The 18,998-nt window shown below is 45.7% G+C and overlaps 1 protein-coding gene across 1 annotated transcript; it reads right to left on the bottom strand.

Moving 5' to 3' along the window:
- Nucleotides 1-9,619: 9,619 nt before the first annotated feature.
- On the bottom strand, nucleotides 9,620-14,947 carry LOC135906098 (antimicrobial peptide microplusin-like). Its single transcript, XM_065437286.1, has 5 exons — nucleotides 14,791-14,947; nucleotides 13,858-13,919; nucleotides 12,356-12,445; nucleotides 11,240-11,266; nucleotides 9,620-9,852 (listed from the first exon to the last, which is right to left on the bottom strand). Exons 1-5 carry the CDS (start codon nucleotides 14,867-14,869, stop codon nucleotides 9,778-9,780), a joined length of 333 nt encoding a protein of 110 aa, XP_065293358.1. The 5' UTR covers nucleotides 14,870-14,947; the 3' UTR covers nucleotides 9,620-9,777.
- Between the last annotated feature and the right edge of the window lie 4,051 nt (nucleotides 14,948-18,998).

Here is an 18,998-nt window from a genome sequence, read left to right as displayed (position 1 = left end):
GGGACTCGATAGATTGCAACGCGTTCGCTTGAGCGCAACCTCTCCGGAAAGTCTTGTCCCGCCAGTGTAGGATACCGAGCAGTATGCCTACGGTCCTCTGTGGACCGAGCGTCCCAGGTTTTCTTCGATATTCCTTCGGTAGCCACATTAGGTACCCAAAATAGGCATTCGATTGTGGTCAACATGCTTTCCTTTGCGTTTCTTTTTATTTTGGTGCCCCGGCCTAACAAAAGAAAAAAGACGTTGTTGTGGCGCAGCGAATTGTCGCATGGTGAAAGTTCAATTTTGTTACTTCTACTTTTGCGGAAAGTAATGGGCCACGGGACGCTTCATTTGCCGGATACTCTCATTATACTATTGCGAATTATATGGACACTCCAGGCGCATTCCTGCCGTCGCCGTCTCCTTCATGTTCCGTATAAAGTCCAAGAGCGATAACATCGTGACTGCGCGCCGCATGCTGTATGTGGGAGTGAAAGCGTAGGGGAGCGCAGACGATGGTGCCTCAGTCTTGTGTGCGCAAGGGAGAAAAGCGAGGAGGAAGTACGCCGCCTTCCGTCGCGCGCGATACATCGGGCGAACTGGAGGGAGGGACGGCGGGCCTTTGGATTCTTTGGTCTCTGAATCTGCGATTGCGCAACATGTTATTTGCCTTGTTTGACGCATTATATGCAGTAACTTTTCTTAGATATGTAGACTTATTGAAGACTTATACCTATATTTATATCTTGTTGAAAGGTTTTCTGTATACGTGCAGTGAACTTTGTTTCCAGTGACACTTTTTTGCCCTTTATCAAGCTGTACCTTCGCATTTCTAATGTACGAGGGCGAGTCAAATGAAAGTGAGCCAATTCACCCCACTCAATAATGGCTCTTTTCGTTACCTGCGATGTATGTGCGTAGCACACAGGCATCTCTCATTTGCAAAAGTGACACGCAGGTGTGAGGATAAAGGTTCTTTAATGCTCTCATACACTGGGTTGAACATGGTTGCGTGACATAATGGAGGCTCCAAAAGTTGAACAGCGTGGTGTCGTGAGGTTTTTGGCAGGTGAAGGTGTTTACCAAGAAGAAATTAGTCGCGATATGGCTGCCGTGTACGTTGAACATTGCATTTCATTGGCCACTGTGAAGCGTTGAAACAAACGGTTCAAAGAAAGACGTGAAGGTTGCAAAACCGATCCAAGACCGGGCCAAAGTCACCACGCAGTCACCCCCAACATAATGGCAAAGGTTGATGAGCTGATTAGACAAGAACGGAGGATAATCATCGATAAACTGGCATAGTGTGTGAACACCAGTCGTAGTTCTGTTCACACCACAATTCATTAATATCTCGGTTATCGGCTCTTGTGTGCGCAATGGATGCCCAAGATTTTGAACCACCGCCAGAAGACGGGGCAGTTTGGCGCTGCCTTGACTCATCTGATCGGGTATCACAATGAGGGTGACGACTTCTTGCCTGCAATTGTGACCGGGAACGAATCATGGCACCACTACTACGAGCCTGAAGCAAGACGGCTATGCTTACAGTGGAAACATTCATTCACCATCCCCAAAGAAAGGAAAGGTCGTCATTTCAGCCGGAAAGGCGTTGTTTACATTTTTTTTCGATCGTCAGGTGTCATTACTGATTGAATTTGCTAAACCTGGAGAGGCTATCAACCGTTTGCGATATTTTTAAACGCCGGATCGGCTGCGTATCGCAATCAAGAACAAACGACGTGGAAAATTGATGTATGAGGTCATCTTGCTCAACGACAATGCCCGTGCCCACGTCACTGATGTGGTTAATACAGAAGTGGCGAAGGTCAAGTGGGAAACGCTGCAGCATCCGCCATGCAGTGCCGACCTCTAGCCTTGCCACTTCCGCATTTTGGGGCAATTGAAAAAGCAGCTCAAGGGAACCAGATTCGTGTCCGACGATGACGGGAAATAGGCAGTTACAGAATTTTTGAAGCAGCAACGCAGGTAGTTTTATGAGACAGGAATAGCGCAACTCGTTAGTCAGTGGGGACAAATATCTAAATGCTCACGGAGACTGCTTTTAACCCTTTACTGCACCTTGTTGCGTTTACGCAACATTCCGATGAACGGCGTTGAAAAGAGAAGCAAAGCCCGTTTGGAATTGCCTATACAAATTGTTGCATTTCCGCAACATTCGTGTAAAAAACGCGCCGCCGTGTGCTGCCCTCTGTACCCATCCTTCGCATATTCCTCTAAAACAAACGTGGCGGAAGCTGTGCGCCCCCGCAAGCAGTGATACAGGCAAGTTTTGCCAATTGTAAGTCTATTTCTCCATAAGACAAAGCGCGAAAGAAATTCTTACACTAACCTCCACATCCTCATGACTCTGTAGATTAAAAAATAACATTGTTATCTCGGAATAGTTTGTTCCTGGCGACGGAACGTTGCTACTTTGCGTAAATGCAACAATGTATACATGGTTTATTTGCTTCGGAAAAGTGAAATGGCTCCCAGACGCTTTTATGGCCTAGCAATTCCTCCTGATAGTGAAGGCAGCGACCTTTCCAGGAGTGACGACAACCACGAGTGTAAGACCGTTTCGATTCAGTATGTGTCCAAGATTCTTCTGGTCGAATTTCTGTTTTTTTTTAAAGGATGCAATGCATCCGCACGCTGCCATGTCGTGTCGTCACAAGCACAGCTTTACGTATGTGCTCCTATGTTCTAAGGTTTGACAATAACGCGAAAACATTTCATTGTTTCCTGGCCGCACGGGAATCTGCATGACAAACTGCACAAAGTGTAGGAACAACCTGTGCTGCACAAGCAAGTACAATTGCCTCTTTCGGTTCCACACTAAATTATAGGTGCGCCAATGATTGTCTAGTGCAAATAAACATCTGAGTATGAATCGCACTAAGTCTATCTTTCCCCTTCAACTTCCTCTTTATTTGTACGTTGTTGCAAATACACAACAAACCCTTTTTCTGCAAATTCAAGCCACAAAATTTCGCTAAGGTTAGTTTCCATGGGAGTACAGTTACTGTTATGCTTCCCTGCAACTCCATGAATAATATTTTGAGAAAACAAAAAATTGTGCAGTAAAGGGTTAAATAAAGTACCCCGTTTGTCATATATTCGCATTGGCTCACTTTCATTTGACTCACCCTCGTACATTTTCCCGAGCTCCTGCTTTTTATATGTGCTCTCTTACGGCTATAATTTCGGTGCAATTACTCACAATACACGACCGGTGTCATCTGCTCCTGCGCAATACATTGGAACAAAGGACAGCGTCATTGAAATTTTTCCGTGGCCGTTGCATATTGTACAAAAATGTAAACGAGATTCTTGAGTGACAAGAATCTCCCGGCAAAGTTTCACTAAAATAGTTGTCCTCAACTTGTTCATTACACGGCCTTTACATTTTCCATATCAGCGGCATGCGCTGCTTTGCTAGTTTAGAACTGATATAGTTCTAAAGTTCGTGTGATATTTTCTTGTATATTCTTTTATGAAGAAATACATATTTTACTTGTCTTGACAGTGCGTAGCGTTCAAGAAATCGTTTGTAGAATCTTTGGCAATGTCAATGCAGTTATTATTCATGTATTTGATCCCTCGACAAATTCTATAAGGAGGAGGCCGAGCTGCAACGTGAGCCTCCCCGTTACCCCCCCCCCCCCTCACCGAACGAAATTTCTGGCTACGCCACTGACCCAAGGGTGCGTATTCACAGAACTCTCATACGCTAAAGTTGTTCGTAAGTTCAAATTCGGGCCATCCCGATCATGGTCATATCATTATTGAAGGCAGTCGGCCAATGGCAAAGAGTACTTACAAATGCAATGCTTTGTGAATTTGGTCCCAGACTCTTAAACTGACGTAAGAACGAGTGGTTTCTGTTTTTTTTTTTCAGTTTTTCACAGTGGGAAAATGGGGTGTAAAATGCTGTAAAGCAGTGATTTGGGCTTGTTGGTAAGACATCGTGAGGCTTATAGCGCGTTAAAAAGACACTGTTAAAAAGACACTAACATAACTGTGTGTCCAAACCATCCATTGCCCTTTCCCAAAAGAGTTATCGTACCTGCGCAATAGTGTGTAAAGGTATTTTGTAAACAGCGCATGTATGATGTACGCGAAAAAGTTGTATATATGTATGGATCCCTTGCTCGAAATAAAGATTGTTGCAAGTTAGCGCCTGTGTGTGTCACGTATCACCTTCGTCCTTGTCTTTTTAACGCGCTATAAGCCTCACGGGGTGTAAAAATTGTCGCGTATCGGACATGAGCAATCATTATACCGCAAGGCAGAATGAACTCGTTGAAGCGCCAGCGGCGTCCGGCCTCCTTCCGAAGGTTCGTGCCACAAAAGCAGACATTTATTGGCGTTTGCATGCATAAATGATGCACGCTACGTCGTCGTTTCAGCCAAGCGGGTCCTGTAAACGTTGGCTTCAGCCTGGGAAAACACGCGACAAGTACAAAGGTAAACGCCTAGCCACTGGCAACGGGCCTCAATATAAACATTGACAGCAGTACTGCGCTATGAAAGCTCACGTTCCGCCGTCTTGCATTACGTGGTGCAACAACAATTAGATTCATGTGTGCGTGTGTGTGTGTGTGTGTGTGTGTTTGTGTGTGTGTGTGTGTGTGTGTGTATGCGTGCGCGCGTGCGTGTGTACGTGTGTGTGTGTGTGTGTGTGTGTGTGTGTGTGTGTGTGTGTGTGTGTGTGTGTGTGTGTGTGTGTGTGTGTGTGTGTGTGTGTGTGTGTGTGTGTGTGTGTGTGTGTCTGTGTCTGTGTGTGATCAACAAATAGAAATCCAACAGATCGCGGTGCTTGTGTATTCAAATGGCGCAACGAATTTGAGGGAACATAGTATGCAGGTGCACTGAAATCCGCAATTTGAAAAGAGAATTCTGGTGTAGTCGGATAAAAATCACAGCATTTGAGGCAGCATAGGTGCTGCCGGTAACGAAATGCAGCCAATGACTTCATGGCGATTTATTTTCTAATGTGATAAATACAATGGTGTGATCGCGATATCATGATGTCAACGACATAAACGCCAAACACTTTGAGGGCTTTTGCTCACGTGAAGCAAAGCGAACCGTTAAATAAGTCCCTGTTTATTTGAAGGCCCAACCGTATTTTCCTTCCCTCTTCAACTCCGGGCCCTATGATCGCTGTAGTTAAATACTGCAAGCAAGAAAGATGCTAGTACTTGCACACTCACACACACTTGCATAAACCACAAGCGGTATTTATACCTAGTCAGTGAAATGAACTCGGATATACATGCGTTACAATAGGCAGAAGGGATCATTTCATCTAGACAAATTCCTTTATCATCATCATCATCAGCCTATTTTATGTCCACTGCAGGACGAATGCCTCGCCCTGCGATATCCAATTACGCTTGTCCTGCGCCAACCGATTCCAGCTAGCGCCCGCAAATTTGCTAATTTCATCGCCCCACCTAGTCTTCTGCCGTCCTCGATTGCGCTTCCCTTCTCTTGGCACCCATTCTGTAACCCTAATGGTCTACCGGTTATCTAACCTACGCATTACAAGACCTGCCTAAGTTCATTTTTTCTCCTTAATGTCTATTAGAATATCGACTATACCCGTTTTCTCTCTGATCCAAACCGATCTCTTTCTGTCTCTTAACGTTATGCCTAGCATTCTTCGTACCATCGCTCTTTGCGCGGTCCTTAACTTATTCTCAAGCTTCTTTGTCAGTCTCCAAGTTTCTGCCCCATATGTCAGCACTGGTAAAATGCACTGATTGCACACCTTCCTTTTCTATGATAATGCAAGTGTCCATTCAGGAGGCGACAATGTCTGCCGTATGCGCTCCAACCTATTTTTATTCTTCTGTAAATTTCCTTCTCATGATCAGAGTTCCCTGTGAGTAATTGGCTTGGGTAAACGTACTCCTTCACAGACTCTAGAGGCTGACTGACGATCCTGAACTCTTGTTCCCTTGCCCGGCTATTCCTCATTATTTTTGTCTTCTGCATATTAGTCTTCAACCCCACTCATACAGTCTCTCTGTTAAGGTCCTCGATCATTTGTTGTAACTCGTCTCCAGTTAGCTGAACAGGACAATGTCATCTGCAAACCGAAGATTGCTGAGATATTCGCCGTTGATCCTTACTCCTAAACCTTCCCAGTTTAATAGCTTGAATACTTTATTTATTAGGTACTTTATTTACTTTATACTCTTTATTAGGTCCTTTGTTACCTGGGAGAGCTTGCCTACTTGTTGCCTTGGTGCCTCACTTCCCACTTCTATTCCTGCCTCAGAAGCCAGCGTAGTTACGGTCGGTATTGGTATGGTTTTAAAATGTACTTTTATTTATGTGGCAATGTTCTTTATCAATGTATATACCTGTTTTTAATACATGCGCACTTCTGCACAATATTTTATTCATTCTTCCGTACAGTCATGCATTGCTACATGAAATTTATTATGCGCCATTTGCACATTTCTCAATTTGTACAGCGGTACTGCACGCATGTATACCGACGCATATCTTCTGCCATGTGCTACTACAGCAGGCTCCGTCATCCCGCAGCTCATCATGGCTCGGCAGTTTAAGCTAGACCATAGATCAAAATCAACTGTGGCAGAACTTGCTGCAATGCGGCAGACATTTAGATTTCTCCCCGAGGAGCCGCCTAGCACATGAACGGTGTTCTGCGATGCTAAGACATTGATTGCGTTAAGAGTCGAGTCCTGTATGATAGCTTATGTTTATAAATCACACAACTTTCTATGGATACCTGCTCATTGTGCCGTGATCGGTAATGAGCAGGCAGGCGCTAAAGAAAAGGCAGCCTTGGACGATGCCTCTGAAGTTAGTAACGCGTTTTCACGAAAGATATGAACGCCCTGCTTCCGTTGCGTCGTTGCAACTCTACGTTCGAGCGCTGGACCCAACCAGGTCAACGCCACAGGCGATTGGATAAGTGTGACGCAGCAATAAAATTCCGTATACCCTCGGAAGCTCAGACGAAGCGAAACAAGTATGGGGCACCATATTCGCGTTGGCGACGCGCTCACCATGCGTTACATACACCTCATATAGTAAGTTGCAGCGGTCCATATGTGAATAATATGTCATGTGCCAAGACACTTGTTCACGTGTGTTGCATTTGTCCTGCGTAAACACGAGATCGGCTGAAACTGAAGCGGAATTCACAAAAGCTTCTCTCTCGTAACAGAGTTGTACGTAATAAATTAAATGTAGTTAATTACTTGTAATAAATTAATTTTAATAACTTTGTTATTACCAGATTACCTTTTTATGTGGCACTGCCCATTATAATTCAGTCACTTTTTTCGGCAAGCAATAACGTGTAACGAGTTACTTTACTGGGGACACAAGCTGCAACAGGCGACGCAGCTTTGAGCACTTGAATTTGGCAGGAACTACGATAGGACGCTCGCAGTCGTGCGACGCTGCTGCATCCTCGCGGATACGCATGTTCAGAAAGGCAAACCCGACGCTCAGTATTTGTTTCCACATCTTAAAGGCAAGTCGCGCTGCCTGTATTGTCGGCGTAGGGAGCCTTTATACGCTTAAGGTTGGTGTCAGCCTTTGAAATGGTACTTGCCGCCACCCGCTACATGCTGGGCTTCAATTCCCGCTAAACTCGGCGATTTTTGACACTCAAAATGTGGGTCCGCCAAGAGGCCACCCAGATCATGATGTAGGTAAGCCACGGTACCTGTGACCGTTGGTCTCCTACGAGTAATCACATTTCTTTAATAATCCTTGCGCCCAACCACCAAAAAAATATAGCTTATGTAGACTCTACAACACAAAACACGTACGTTTACGGAATTGTCAATCAGACCTACATAAAGTTCCTTATGACCGAACATTTCAAAAACCACATTTTACGTGCAACTGCGAGAGCGAAAACAGGGCTTCGTGCACTTCACACTTCTTGATGCGAGATGATGCCACGAAAGACACGCCACCACAATGAAGACTGTTGCTGTGAGTGTTTCGCGTGACATACTAACGTAGAGAAATAAACTATTCAAACACTCGTAAAATAAAAAGGTAACACACCTTTGCAAAATTGCCAGAGGTGTACCTATCAGGCCGCTATAAGATATCTAACTACAATATCTATCGAATATCTACAACCAGAAACGTCACCCGCCCCTTGCCGCCACGAAGTCGCTGGTTTGATTTCCTGCAGCCGCAACGGGCGCATTCTGGTGGTGGTGGAACGCAAAAAAAAAACATTCGCTTTGAGTGCCCGTTAAAAAATCCCACGGGGTCAAAATTATTCCGTAACTTCCCACTATGGCGTCCTTTCATAGTCCCTGTGCGGTTTTTAACGACTTTAAACACCACAGTTTATTTTAAAATGAAATAGCTGAAATGTCTTAGTAGTCAAGTAGGTCGGCGAGTGTGAGCAGGCGTCAGTCCGTGATTTGCATTTCCATAATGTTGCCATTAAAAAAGGTGGCTCACGACCTCTCCCAGCTAAACGCGAATAATTTGGGGGGCTATGGGCGCTAGCAATGTTGTGCAGTAAGTACTTGCTGCAGTGTTTGGTGCAGATGTTTGAATTTTTGTTTCTATAACAAGCACGGAGCTGTCACTTCAGTGATCTTGTCAATCTAAAACAACTAAAATATTGTAAGACGTATACTTTGAATCAGGTCACTTTCTCGGGACACGCGACAATTGCCTTGAGGAAGTTACGTGCGCCACTTCGAAGAGGAAATCAGGGGATACATTTCTGCCATCGTGAACGTAGTGTCGTGTATACAGTGTCTCCGGTAATACGCCAAATCCGGATATCCAGTGTACCAGCAATGTAGAAGTACGCAGTCGTCGAACAGCACCAACTCTTACGCAACGGTCACAAGCATACCCGATTTACGAGTGTATTCTCAACAAAAACGCTATTCTTTCTTTCTCTTATTTCTGTTTTGCTATGCTTCGTAAAACTTGAAAGTGACTGTTTCTGGCTGCAGCCGTGGGCCATTTCTCTAACGCTCCCCAGTTCATCTATCGTACTGTGATCTTTGCTTCCCCTTTCCCATTCCCCCGGTGTAGGGTAGCCAACCGGACGTTATTCTGGTTAACCTCCCTGCCTTCTACTTTTCTCGTTCCTCCTCCTAAGAAATATAATATATAGACGGCGAATATATTTTTTGAGCTTGCACCTGTTACATAAAAAAAATAGAACCAATGAAAGTGTAACAAGAATAAAATACTTGCCAGGAACTCTCTATAGGCAACGAAATCTCGCCACGTAGGCGTTTTCGCCCTATCTAGAAGCAACCGCGATCGCCTATAGCCGACTATGAAATTTCGCGACGTCAAGTGTAACGCCCTAGACGCTGCTCAGCAGTGGTAATTACGTGAATACTTTTTGCATCTTCCTGTATCGGGAATTTATCGACTCCGATGCGAAGGCAGTTGCTGCACTGCTGGATGCCGGCGCCTGCCTTGCGACCGCCGCCAATGACCAGACTGGCTAGATAATACCGAACGCAACGTTTCGCTTGGCGCGGTTGTCATAGTATGACCATGGCGTGCCACGCCGAGAATCGCTAGTGGTATTGGAGAGCGCGTTGCGACATAGGTTTACGAGAGTAAGCCAGGTTAAGGCTGATGAATAAGCAAACAGTTTATTATTCTTTGTGCTTCACAAGCAGAAGGGCGTCATTCCAAGTCGTATTCAAGGGATTTAAACAAAAGAAACGTGTTCCAGGCTTTTCAGAATGGGGAGGGCAAAGTGCTCAGGTGGTTGCTGTGTCCAGCCGCGGGCACTTAATGGCCGTGGCCGTGGGGAACGTCAGGGTCGCACGCAGTGGCCGCGTCGTGGATGTCCTTGATCTGCTCCTTCTGCAAAGACCGCGAAGTTGGGAACATTATGGTGATTGCAATCATATGGACACTCCAGGCGAATTTTCGCCGACCTAGTCGCCGTCAGCGTCACCGTGAGGGTCCTTATACATTTATGTAAGAGTATGCTGTATACCATGCCATGCTGTGTGACGTGCGGTGTATGCGGGTTATATCGCCACACCATTCTATCACTAAAGCTGCTCATCCCAGCTCTTACGTTCTCGACAAAGTTATTCCTAGGAATTTTGAGAATGGCAGCCCACAAACAAATGTCATGAAGCCAAAGACCGACAGCGCAGGCCTTTTATCTGAAATGTTCTCAGACCTAAATATTAAAAGTGCGAAACAATAACAGAGCCAAAGTCTGAAAAGTGTGTAATTTTTTTCGCGTGGCTGTGCACTACCTCCTTGATTGGCCCAGGAAAGAGGGTTGCAACATACCCGATAGGAAAAGATAGTGGTAAAATCACTAAGAAAGATGTTGGCTTTAATTAAGCAACATAAATGAAATGGTCCGATGGCAGGTTTCAAACAGAGGACCCCTAGCACAACAGCTCGTTTTTAATTAGACAGCTCACGTTTACTTTAATTCATACTGCCACTACAGCTACGACTCGTGCACTTCGTGTAATATTCTAATATGTTGCTGTCGCATTCATTGCTTGGCCCTTGTGGCGAAATTAGGATTTTTATCGTTTTGAGTAGAAACACGACATCAGATCCCGTCGTACACATTCTGGCGTTAACGCTGAAATTATTGTGTCGCTGTTATTGTCAAGTGGTGCCTATATGTAACGTATACGTGCTATACCCGCCGCAGCCACTCGGTGGCTGTGACGTGTTCAGCTGTTGAACACAAGGTCGAGGGTTTGAACCCGCCGCCGAGGTTTGAACCCGACCTAGCCTATCTGCAGGGCTTTTCTTTCCTGTTTGTTCAAATAATGATTATCGCATTTATTGTTAGGATTCGGTGACTAAGTTGTCTCCAATTGCGTCGCTTGCTTCGTTTTACTCGTCCAGTGACGCGGCGGAATGAAATGTCTCTTCCCCTCACATGTCCATCCTTTGTGCATTTCCATCCTTTTTTTTTTTTCTCGTTCTCTAATGGAGGCAGTGGGCTCCCTTCTCTTGACATTGCCCCAAGTCAGGGCTTCTTAATGCCAGCACCCTAAAATCACAGCCGAAAGATTGAGCCTGCAGCGCAAATCGACACAAGCATGCGTATAGTACTTGCTCGGGAATATTTAGTTATAGTTAACACTGTTGTCACGGAAACATTATGGCTCGTGAAGTGTAAAAAAGAAAAGATGAAAATAGTGGAATAAGGAGACGTAAAGTTCGCTCTGGGCGACACACGCACAAAATTGAGAAGACATGCACTTACGGTGAAGTACTGTGCCATAGCTGCCTCCTGTGTTGTAAAAAAAAAGGGAGAATATATATATATGGGCGAAATTATGGCATTTTTCATTCACGTTTCCTTAAAATTCTAGCACTTTCAACAAATTTTATTTCATAATTATGCCATCTGCAAAACATCAGAGCCCGTATTCGCAAACATGCTTTTTCGGTGGAAATGTAGTCAGTAGAGGCATACGGCCAGTGGCAAAAATTACGAACGAGAAGATTTGGGAATGTGGCTCCTCTGTCACTATCCACAAAAATTCTCGTCCCTAAGTGAATTCTCCAATTGGCCATCACCGCGCTGATGGCGTCTCGTTATGAAGCCGATCGCTACATAGACTGAAGGGTGTTCGAAAGCCTGCCAACGAGGAAAAATTCCTTACAAAAGAAGGTTTAGAATGCGGGCATATTTTCAGTGCGTGAAAACTCGGTAGCATGTGAAGTTCTTGAATATCTCATTACATAATGAGAACAACTGAGTATATAACACAGAAGAAGATAATGGAAGACGAAGTCATTTAGTCACGATTCGCTCATTGATATGCCACAGCTGGAGTGTGCAAAATAAGAATATTTAACGTGATTCAACTTGTGTGTAAGTGTTTTTTTTTAATCACACCAATCGTAAAATCTCGCCCACATGTCTACCTTCCCAAGGTCCAGAATGATGCTAACTTTGCTAACTTTGTTCTTCATGTAGCTCCAGGGCCTTAGTGCTAGTGCACCATATGAGCGTAATGAACATTTTGAAACACCCTCTCGGTACATACATTCATGTATCAGTACACTGCGATGCATGTTTTTGTCATATTACAACAGAGTATTTTTCATTCTGATACGTGTATTTCTTGGCAATGGCTCCTAAATTGAGACTAAATTAACTTAATTTTTCATATTTCATCATTACCGATGCTTCTACGAACTCATCTCTCTCTTTAGACTTCTATTTGTGGCACTGTACTCTTTCTTTATCATTAGGATAACTGGGAAAGTCCCTGAACCATCAGGCATATGTAGATGCCCTTAGTAAGGATTTGAGGATCCTCACTGAAAGCACCGCTTCACTGAAAGAAGCATCATTGAAAGAAACACGTACCAGGTCGTTTCCTGCGCACATCTTTCGCATGGCACAGGCACGGTCAGCGCAGCCCAGTTGCTGAACCGCATTGTCAAAGGCGGCGTTGGTCTGAAATATAGCACAGGTACAGCTGAACAAACGCAGTCTTGAAGGCCACCTAGCATGACTCTCAATGTGACTGAGTACCACCAGTATGATGTCAGGCCACACAATTAGTTATACCGGCCGTCGTAAGGTATTGAACCGCATTCAGCGCCAGTAAAAAATGAATCGTCTGTAGCTCCTCGTCAGGCTGAGAGTGCACTGACGTTCTCGTACTGAAGGCACAGGCCTCACATACCGCATCTAAACTATACGCACAGATGCATGCAAATAAATTTTTTTATCTCGCCAGCGCAGCGAAAAACATTTCTCCACAATGAGCCATCAGTGCCAGGACACTGCGCTTTCACGAGGCTTTCGAGGAAATGTTAGACAATTTTGTCAACACGGCGATCTGCATTTAGATAGAAGCAACGTCAGAAAAGGAGTGCCGGGTACCACCGAAGTGGTGTCGTGTGGTCTATAGCTAACCTGCTTCATTCCTGGATGACCCTCACAATGCGAGAGCAGCGCTTTCGAGACTTTGTTCGAAATTTTATCTGCAACGTGAGGTTTAGTTTTTCACCGAATTATTAATTAGCAAGGAAATGGGAAAAAAACGCGGCATCCTGGTGACTCCTAACCCATGCTCGTTGTCGCACTGCTGACATCTGGTGTCTGCTGCCCGCGCTTTCGCAGGGCCGAATGTACAAAGCGCTGCTTGTATTGAACCACGTCGTGATTACGAACATAGGTGTTTCCATGGGGAGTCACTAATTTTTTCAGTTATTGATGTCTGATTTAAAACCACGGACATTTGACCTCTTTCTGTCGTTGTCCATTCCTGAATTGTGGTAATTCTCTCACCACAGCAGGAGCGCAAAACTTCCCGCCCTTGACGGGAAAAGGAGCGTTAACAGCGACATGTTCTAATGAACTACGCATGTGATTCCAAGTTTCCGATTGACGTACTTGTAACGCAACTGGGAGCCTTCGCTATATTCATGTCGAGGCATGCACCTACCAGTGCGTTTTGCTGAACTCCGTCTGTGCTTGCGGTACTGGGAACACCAGGCCGAATGCTACTACTCTCAAATTGTTTATGCACTTGCTAAATTTGTCACACTGATAGTTACGTGTTGACATTTACGCATCCACGTAAATTATTAAGACGCATTTGCGTTCTTACAGAACAAAGTGTGTGTGGAGCAGTCTAGCTTACTGTATAAGCTGCTGTTTACATTAAACATTTTTATTTTTATGCCAAACAGGGCGCGTTCATCAGTAATTACAGATTGTCGCAGATAGTATCGAGACGTTATAAGCTTCGGTAATTTGCATTGGCAGTCATTTATGGTGTCCGTCTTCCCATATCGGGCTTTGGCCGCCAAAGTGAATATCCAAGTCTACAGGAACAAAAACCCCTTAAGCAATCTTACCGCCGGGGGAATCTTCTGCCTGATGCATTCGAGCTCCGTCACCAACACAGCGTCGCTCTTCTCTGCAACAAGAAGAAAAGAAAAAATATGCAGGTACAACGCACATGTTGGAGTCCATGTGAAGCCAGCTTAGCTGAGCACAAGGATAAGGTCGAAATATATAAAGCAAAGAGATGTATCATGCCAGTGTACACGCTGTGGCTGTGGTTCATAGAATGAGAAGGGCATCATTAGAGGTAGGGTGAAGAAACAACTCACGAGAGATAATTGAAGCAGAATCTGATAGACTGAGTAGCAGCGCATTGTGTCCACGCCATCTCCATTTCCTTACTTGGCAAAAAAAAAGAAAATTGCTTTTCTGCGCAAGCGTTAAGAATGCTGTATTGTTTTCTGTTCTTTTTTTTTCATATTGTATGTCATGTGCCTACAGCTATGCATGTGCTATGCCAATAAAGCAGTTGGAAGTTAGCGCGCTTTAGCGCTTAATAGGGTTGAGAGGTGCACTGCGTAGGTTGCACTCAGAAGTGCTGAGCGCACCACAAGGTTGCGCGATAAGACTGCGAGAACATTGACCGTTTTAACGGAGTTTGTGTTTCATGCGGACACATCTGCTGACAGCTATCCTAAATAAACAATAAATTAAGCTCAGAAGTGCGGTAAGTTGTTAACCGTCGCACTGACGATTCCACATGCTCAAATGAAAAAAGCCGGGAGGATTATGAATCAGCCGCGTCATCGTTCGACTGTAATATGCAAATTATTACATATCTATATGTGAACGCATGGGCTACTTCTACTTCTACTAAGGATAGACACAAATAAACAAATTTTAGCACTAGTAGGGAGACATTTTGCAGAGTTTAGGAAGAGCACGAGCGAGTCAACGGTCACCTGTACCGACTCGTGGAAGACGAGAGCCTCTGCCGAACTTACTGCAAAGCTCCAGGTGATGAGCCGAAGTTGAAGCCACGAGGGCGACCACGAGCAGGCAGGATACGAAGACAGCCTTCATGTTGGGTGATCAACTAGGGAGTAGCTTACCGCTCTTCCAAGACAGGTAGGAGAGATACTGACAGCGCATGGCGCCGCGAATCTCTTATATACCCACTGGCCGTACGTGTGTCACACATCGACGCAATAGCATAAACAGAGCGGACGAGACGCGGGTGGGAAGGAGGGGGTGGGGGTGAAGAAGGAAAGAACAAACGAAGATAAGGTCGCAGCAGTGTACTCAAAGAAGACCGGGCCCTGATTGGTCCAACCGTGGCGAGACTCACCGTTCCGACTCTCCATTGGCCCTCCCCCGTAACCATCACCTCGACTACCACAACGGACATGCGATTTCTGCACGCGCTGCTGTCACGAGCCCCGCTTAGTCAGCGTCCGCGCGCGCGCACCCCGCTCGTGGTGGAGTCGAGGGAGGCGAGCCCCCGGTGGGGCGAAATTCAAGGTCGGCTTCGCGCGCGCCCGCTACGCGGTGCGGAAAAGGACACGGAGGAGCCAAAAAGAAAACACGCCGTCGCGCGAGGCGCGGCAACCAAGTGCCGAAGAGACGTGCCCCGGCTTCCATTCTTTCTTTTTTTCGGCGTTACTCGTGCGCTTGATGTCAGCTACGCAGGTTGCGGAGCTTTATGCATAGCGAGCAGAATAGACGCGCTGAACGAGGAAGTGCAAGCGATGGAAGACTTGGCCGTCGGGGGTTGCAAGACGCGAGAAATTGCATTTTATTGTTCCGTCAACGGGGGGCCGTGAAAAATGCGGCTTTTTCCTAGCTCCCTTTGTGGTCGTTTTGGTTTCGTGGATGCGCGAGTGCGTCCGTCTGTGTGTGCGCGCGCAGCGGCTGCCGAGGCCGGTGCTCGTTAAGAGGCGTCGTAAACGGGCCCCGCGTTGGCTGCTTTAAATAGAGAAACGATGCGACCCGACGAAAGCGACGATCGATGGACGAATGCCCGGAAATGGTCCTCACCGGCGCTCGTGACCACCGAGCGCCTTGGCTCCACTGCCCACCTTTCGAATGAAATGCGTTCTGACATCGTGCCAAGTGTAAAGTTGGAGCGGGAAAATGCTCTTGCGTCTAGACGGGCGATTTTAAGTAGTTGCGTAGTGCGGCGTTGCTGCGATTTTTCTTCCACGAACGTCAACAAGTGCGAGTCTTGGCGTCGCACGCCTCACTTGGCAAATGGCGACGCCCGAAATTTAATTTGACACCAATTTGGGCATGAGATTCGACCTTTTGCTTGTCAGACGAAGCATTACCGTGGTGGGCGAGGTATATGTTGTGTATTTCGGTGGCACGATTCGTACATCACTCCAGAGGCGGAATTCGTATTCATTTAACGTCACCCACTGCATCTTCTCACACTCGTCATTGTAGTTATGTGTAGTTTTGGCTGCAACTCGGCCCATTTTTGCAATTTCTAGTACCATGGTCGGCCATAAATTAGTGTGCCATTTCTCGACATGAGGATTCGTTACCCGTCGAGACACAGCGCTGGGCGCTTAGATGCTGCTCATGTCATCGTTAGCAGCAGTAATTCGTGAATTTTTAAAGGGATTGGCCGTTTTTCTGCATGTTCTGCCCTGAGCACTACTTACCACGAACTTCTAGAAGATCGTGCAAGAATGACGGGAGGAAATAAGCTTGCCACCCTGCACAAAGAAAAAAGAAAGAAAGAAAGAAAGAAAGAAAGAAAGAAAGAAAGAAAGAAAGAAAGAAAGAAAGAAAGAAAGAAAGAAAGAAAGAAAGAAAGAAAGAAAGAAAGAAAGAAAGAAAGAAAGAAAGGCTGCCTGGTGAGCACTGCAAGGTAGACATGGTGTTCATCACCACGCAGGCGTTCCTATGACGTTCTATAACGTTTCCCATGATTACACAAGCCATGATCAGACTGTATACGCTGCACGCTTTGCAGCACGCGGTCCTGCGCTGTGATTGTGTGCAGTGATCGGGAGCTGGCGTGAACTAAAGCCCCTAGATTTTTCTGCTTAAGCAAAAAATATCTAGGCACTTTAGTGGGAAATTGTGCCCGTGTTCTGTATGCGTGTGTGCCGGCAGGCGTGCGGGCGGTGTGTGTGTGTGTGTGTGTGTGTGTGTGTGTGTGTGTGTGTGTGTGTGTGTGTGTGTGTGTGTGTGTGTGTGTGTGTGTGTGTGTGTGTGTGTGTGTGTGTGTGTGTGTGTGTGTGTGTGTGTGTGTGTGTGTGTGTGTGTGTGTGTGTGTGTGTGTGTGTGTGTGTGTGTGTGTGTGTGTGTGTGTGTGTGTGTGTGTGTTGGGGGGGATGAAGTGTGTGGGGGCGAGGGAACACAGACTGTAATCCTTTTTTTTTTTCAATAACTTGTGGCTCGTTACAAGGCGCCGAGCTTCATCGAGTCTCGTTGGCAAGCAATGCTAGAGCCCCCCCTTCCTGTACACTTGCATACCTTTCGTCGTTCCGACTATAACGTTCGTACTAGTCGTCCTCATATAGGTATACTATACAAATATCGTTATTTAGACTGCCAACAAAGAACCACGTTATCTTGAGGAGAACGATGATCCAACAACAATGAATCTCGCTGGCATTCGGGCCACTAAGGATGTTCCTTACGTTTACTCGGAAAGACGGCACTGGATATCGCAGAACGATTGCTTTTGAATCAGTGAGCTTTCGCCGCGAATCGACAACTCACACGCCATGTTTCCGCCCAACTTGTCGCCAATGTATGGCGGATGTGACTGTGCTGCATAAATGAATGTCAAAGTCAAACATCCCGGCATCGATCTAAAATTGCATATTGACGCAGTGCGAAACAGTTCGTGCTAACTGAGCACTTGTGCGTAGGGTGTGGCGCAAGTCGAGCTAGTTTTTGTGTTCGCGAACGTATCTCCAGCAGTATGCGCCGCTGTGCGCATTCGTGCGCTGAATAACAATCGTCGCGTAACGTAACCTATTGATTACAAATGAAAAACGTCGAAATGACGCATCCGGACGAATCCATGAATCAAGAAAATACAAATCTTGTCTTTCTACGAATGTTACAATAGCTCAAGAGGTAGGTCGTACTCCTCTGTAATGCCGTAATTTATTTCGATGCTGGACTGTATAGCGATGTACTCTTCCGATCATGTGCTGATTCGGACTCGCTTGCAGGGAGTTGAATTGTGTAACATAAACTCTGCGGAAACCTGCACGTATGTAGGAGGTGGTAGACCTATTACGTGTAGACTTCGTGCACACCTGAAAGTAGCACGAGGCTGCTGACGAAAATGTTGATGCAATCATTGCCTCGGAAAGGTGGTTTGCCCCAGCTGGATACCCTATAAGTATGATATATTTTTCTTCAACTGCGCAGCTCCGTTTCATTGCATTAGTTTCGCGCTGTTTTCGAATGACACTATCGATGCTCTAAATGCATGTTTCCCTGTTAACGACGCTAAGTAATTCAAGGTACTTTAGCAAGTAATTTATGGGTTGGTTTCGACAAAATATGACTTTCATCGACGCGCTCTCCATAAGGAGGTGCTCGGCCAAAGATGACTTCCCCCTAGAAGCGCTTAAAACTCTCGTCCATAGCATCCATGAATATTCAGTTTTGTTTAGTTTCTACTTAGGAGTAATGGTCGGTAATCGTTAAGTGAGCTTCTGAGCGAACTTGTTCTACAGATAAAATGCTCTACCCAGGCACGGTAGTGCTGACATCATATTTACTGCGTTTGATTAGGGTCGATGTGCGAATATTTAAACCTTTCGAATAACTAATCGAATATTGTTCTATTCGATTCGGTTTTCAATCAGATATGACAATATTCGATTCGGTCCTCGAATCGAATAGTCACTATTCGCAAATGCGAATTTTTCGTAAGCGATTCCGAATAGCACACATTCCACCTGTGCACGATGGGACATGAAACTGTCCCATGCCCCATGCCCCCTGTTCCTCATGCCCCCTGCCACAGTGGGCATGAGGAACGTGAAGCTACTTAGAGTGTGTTGGCGTTGGCTCAAGGAGCCACACTTTTCCACCAAAACCCCAACCATTCACACTCAAACGTCGCTCAGTCGTGACATTCAGGAATGCCTATTGTTTGGTAGTTTTATCAATGCTGCAGCCGTGTGTTCTCTTTGGGACTAAATCTCGATAAGCTCGATTGCAGCATTATTTGGGA

This window comes from Dermacentor albipictus, chromosome 1 (genome assembly GCF_038994185.2).
Source record: "Dermacentor albipictus isolate Rhodes 1998 colony chromosome 1, USDA_Dalb.pri_finalv2, whole genome shotgun sequence".
Taxonomy (NCBI): Eukaryota; Metazoa; Arthropoda; class Arachnida; order Ixodida; family Ixodidae; genus Dermacentor; species Dermacentor albipictus.
Note: the sequence above shows the minus strand (reverse complement) of the source record. Positions and strands in the feature narration are given on the sequence as shown.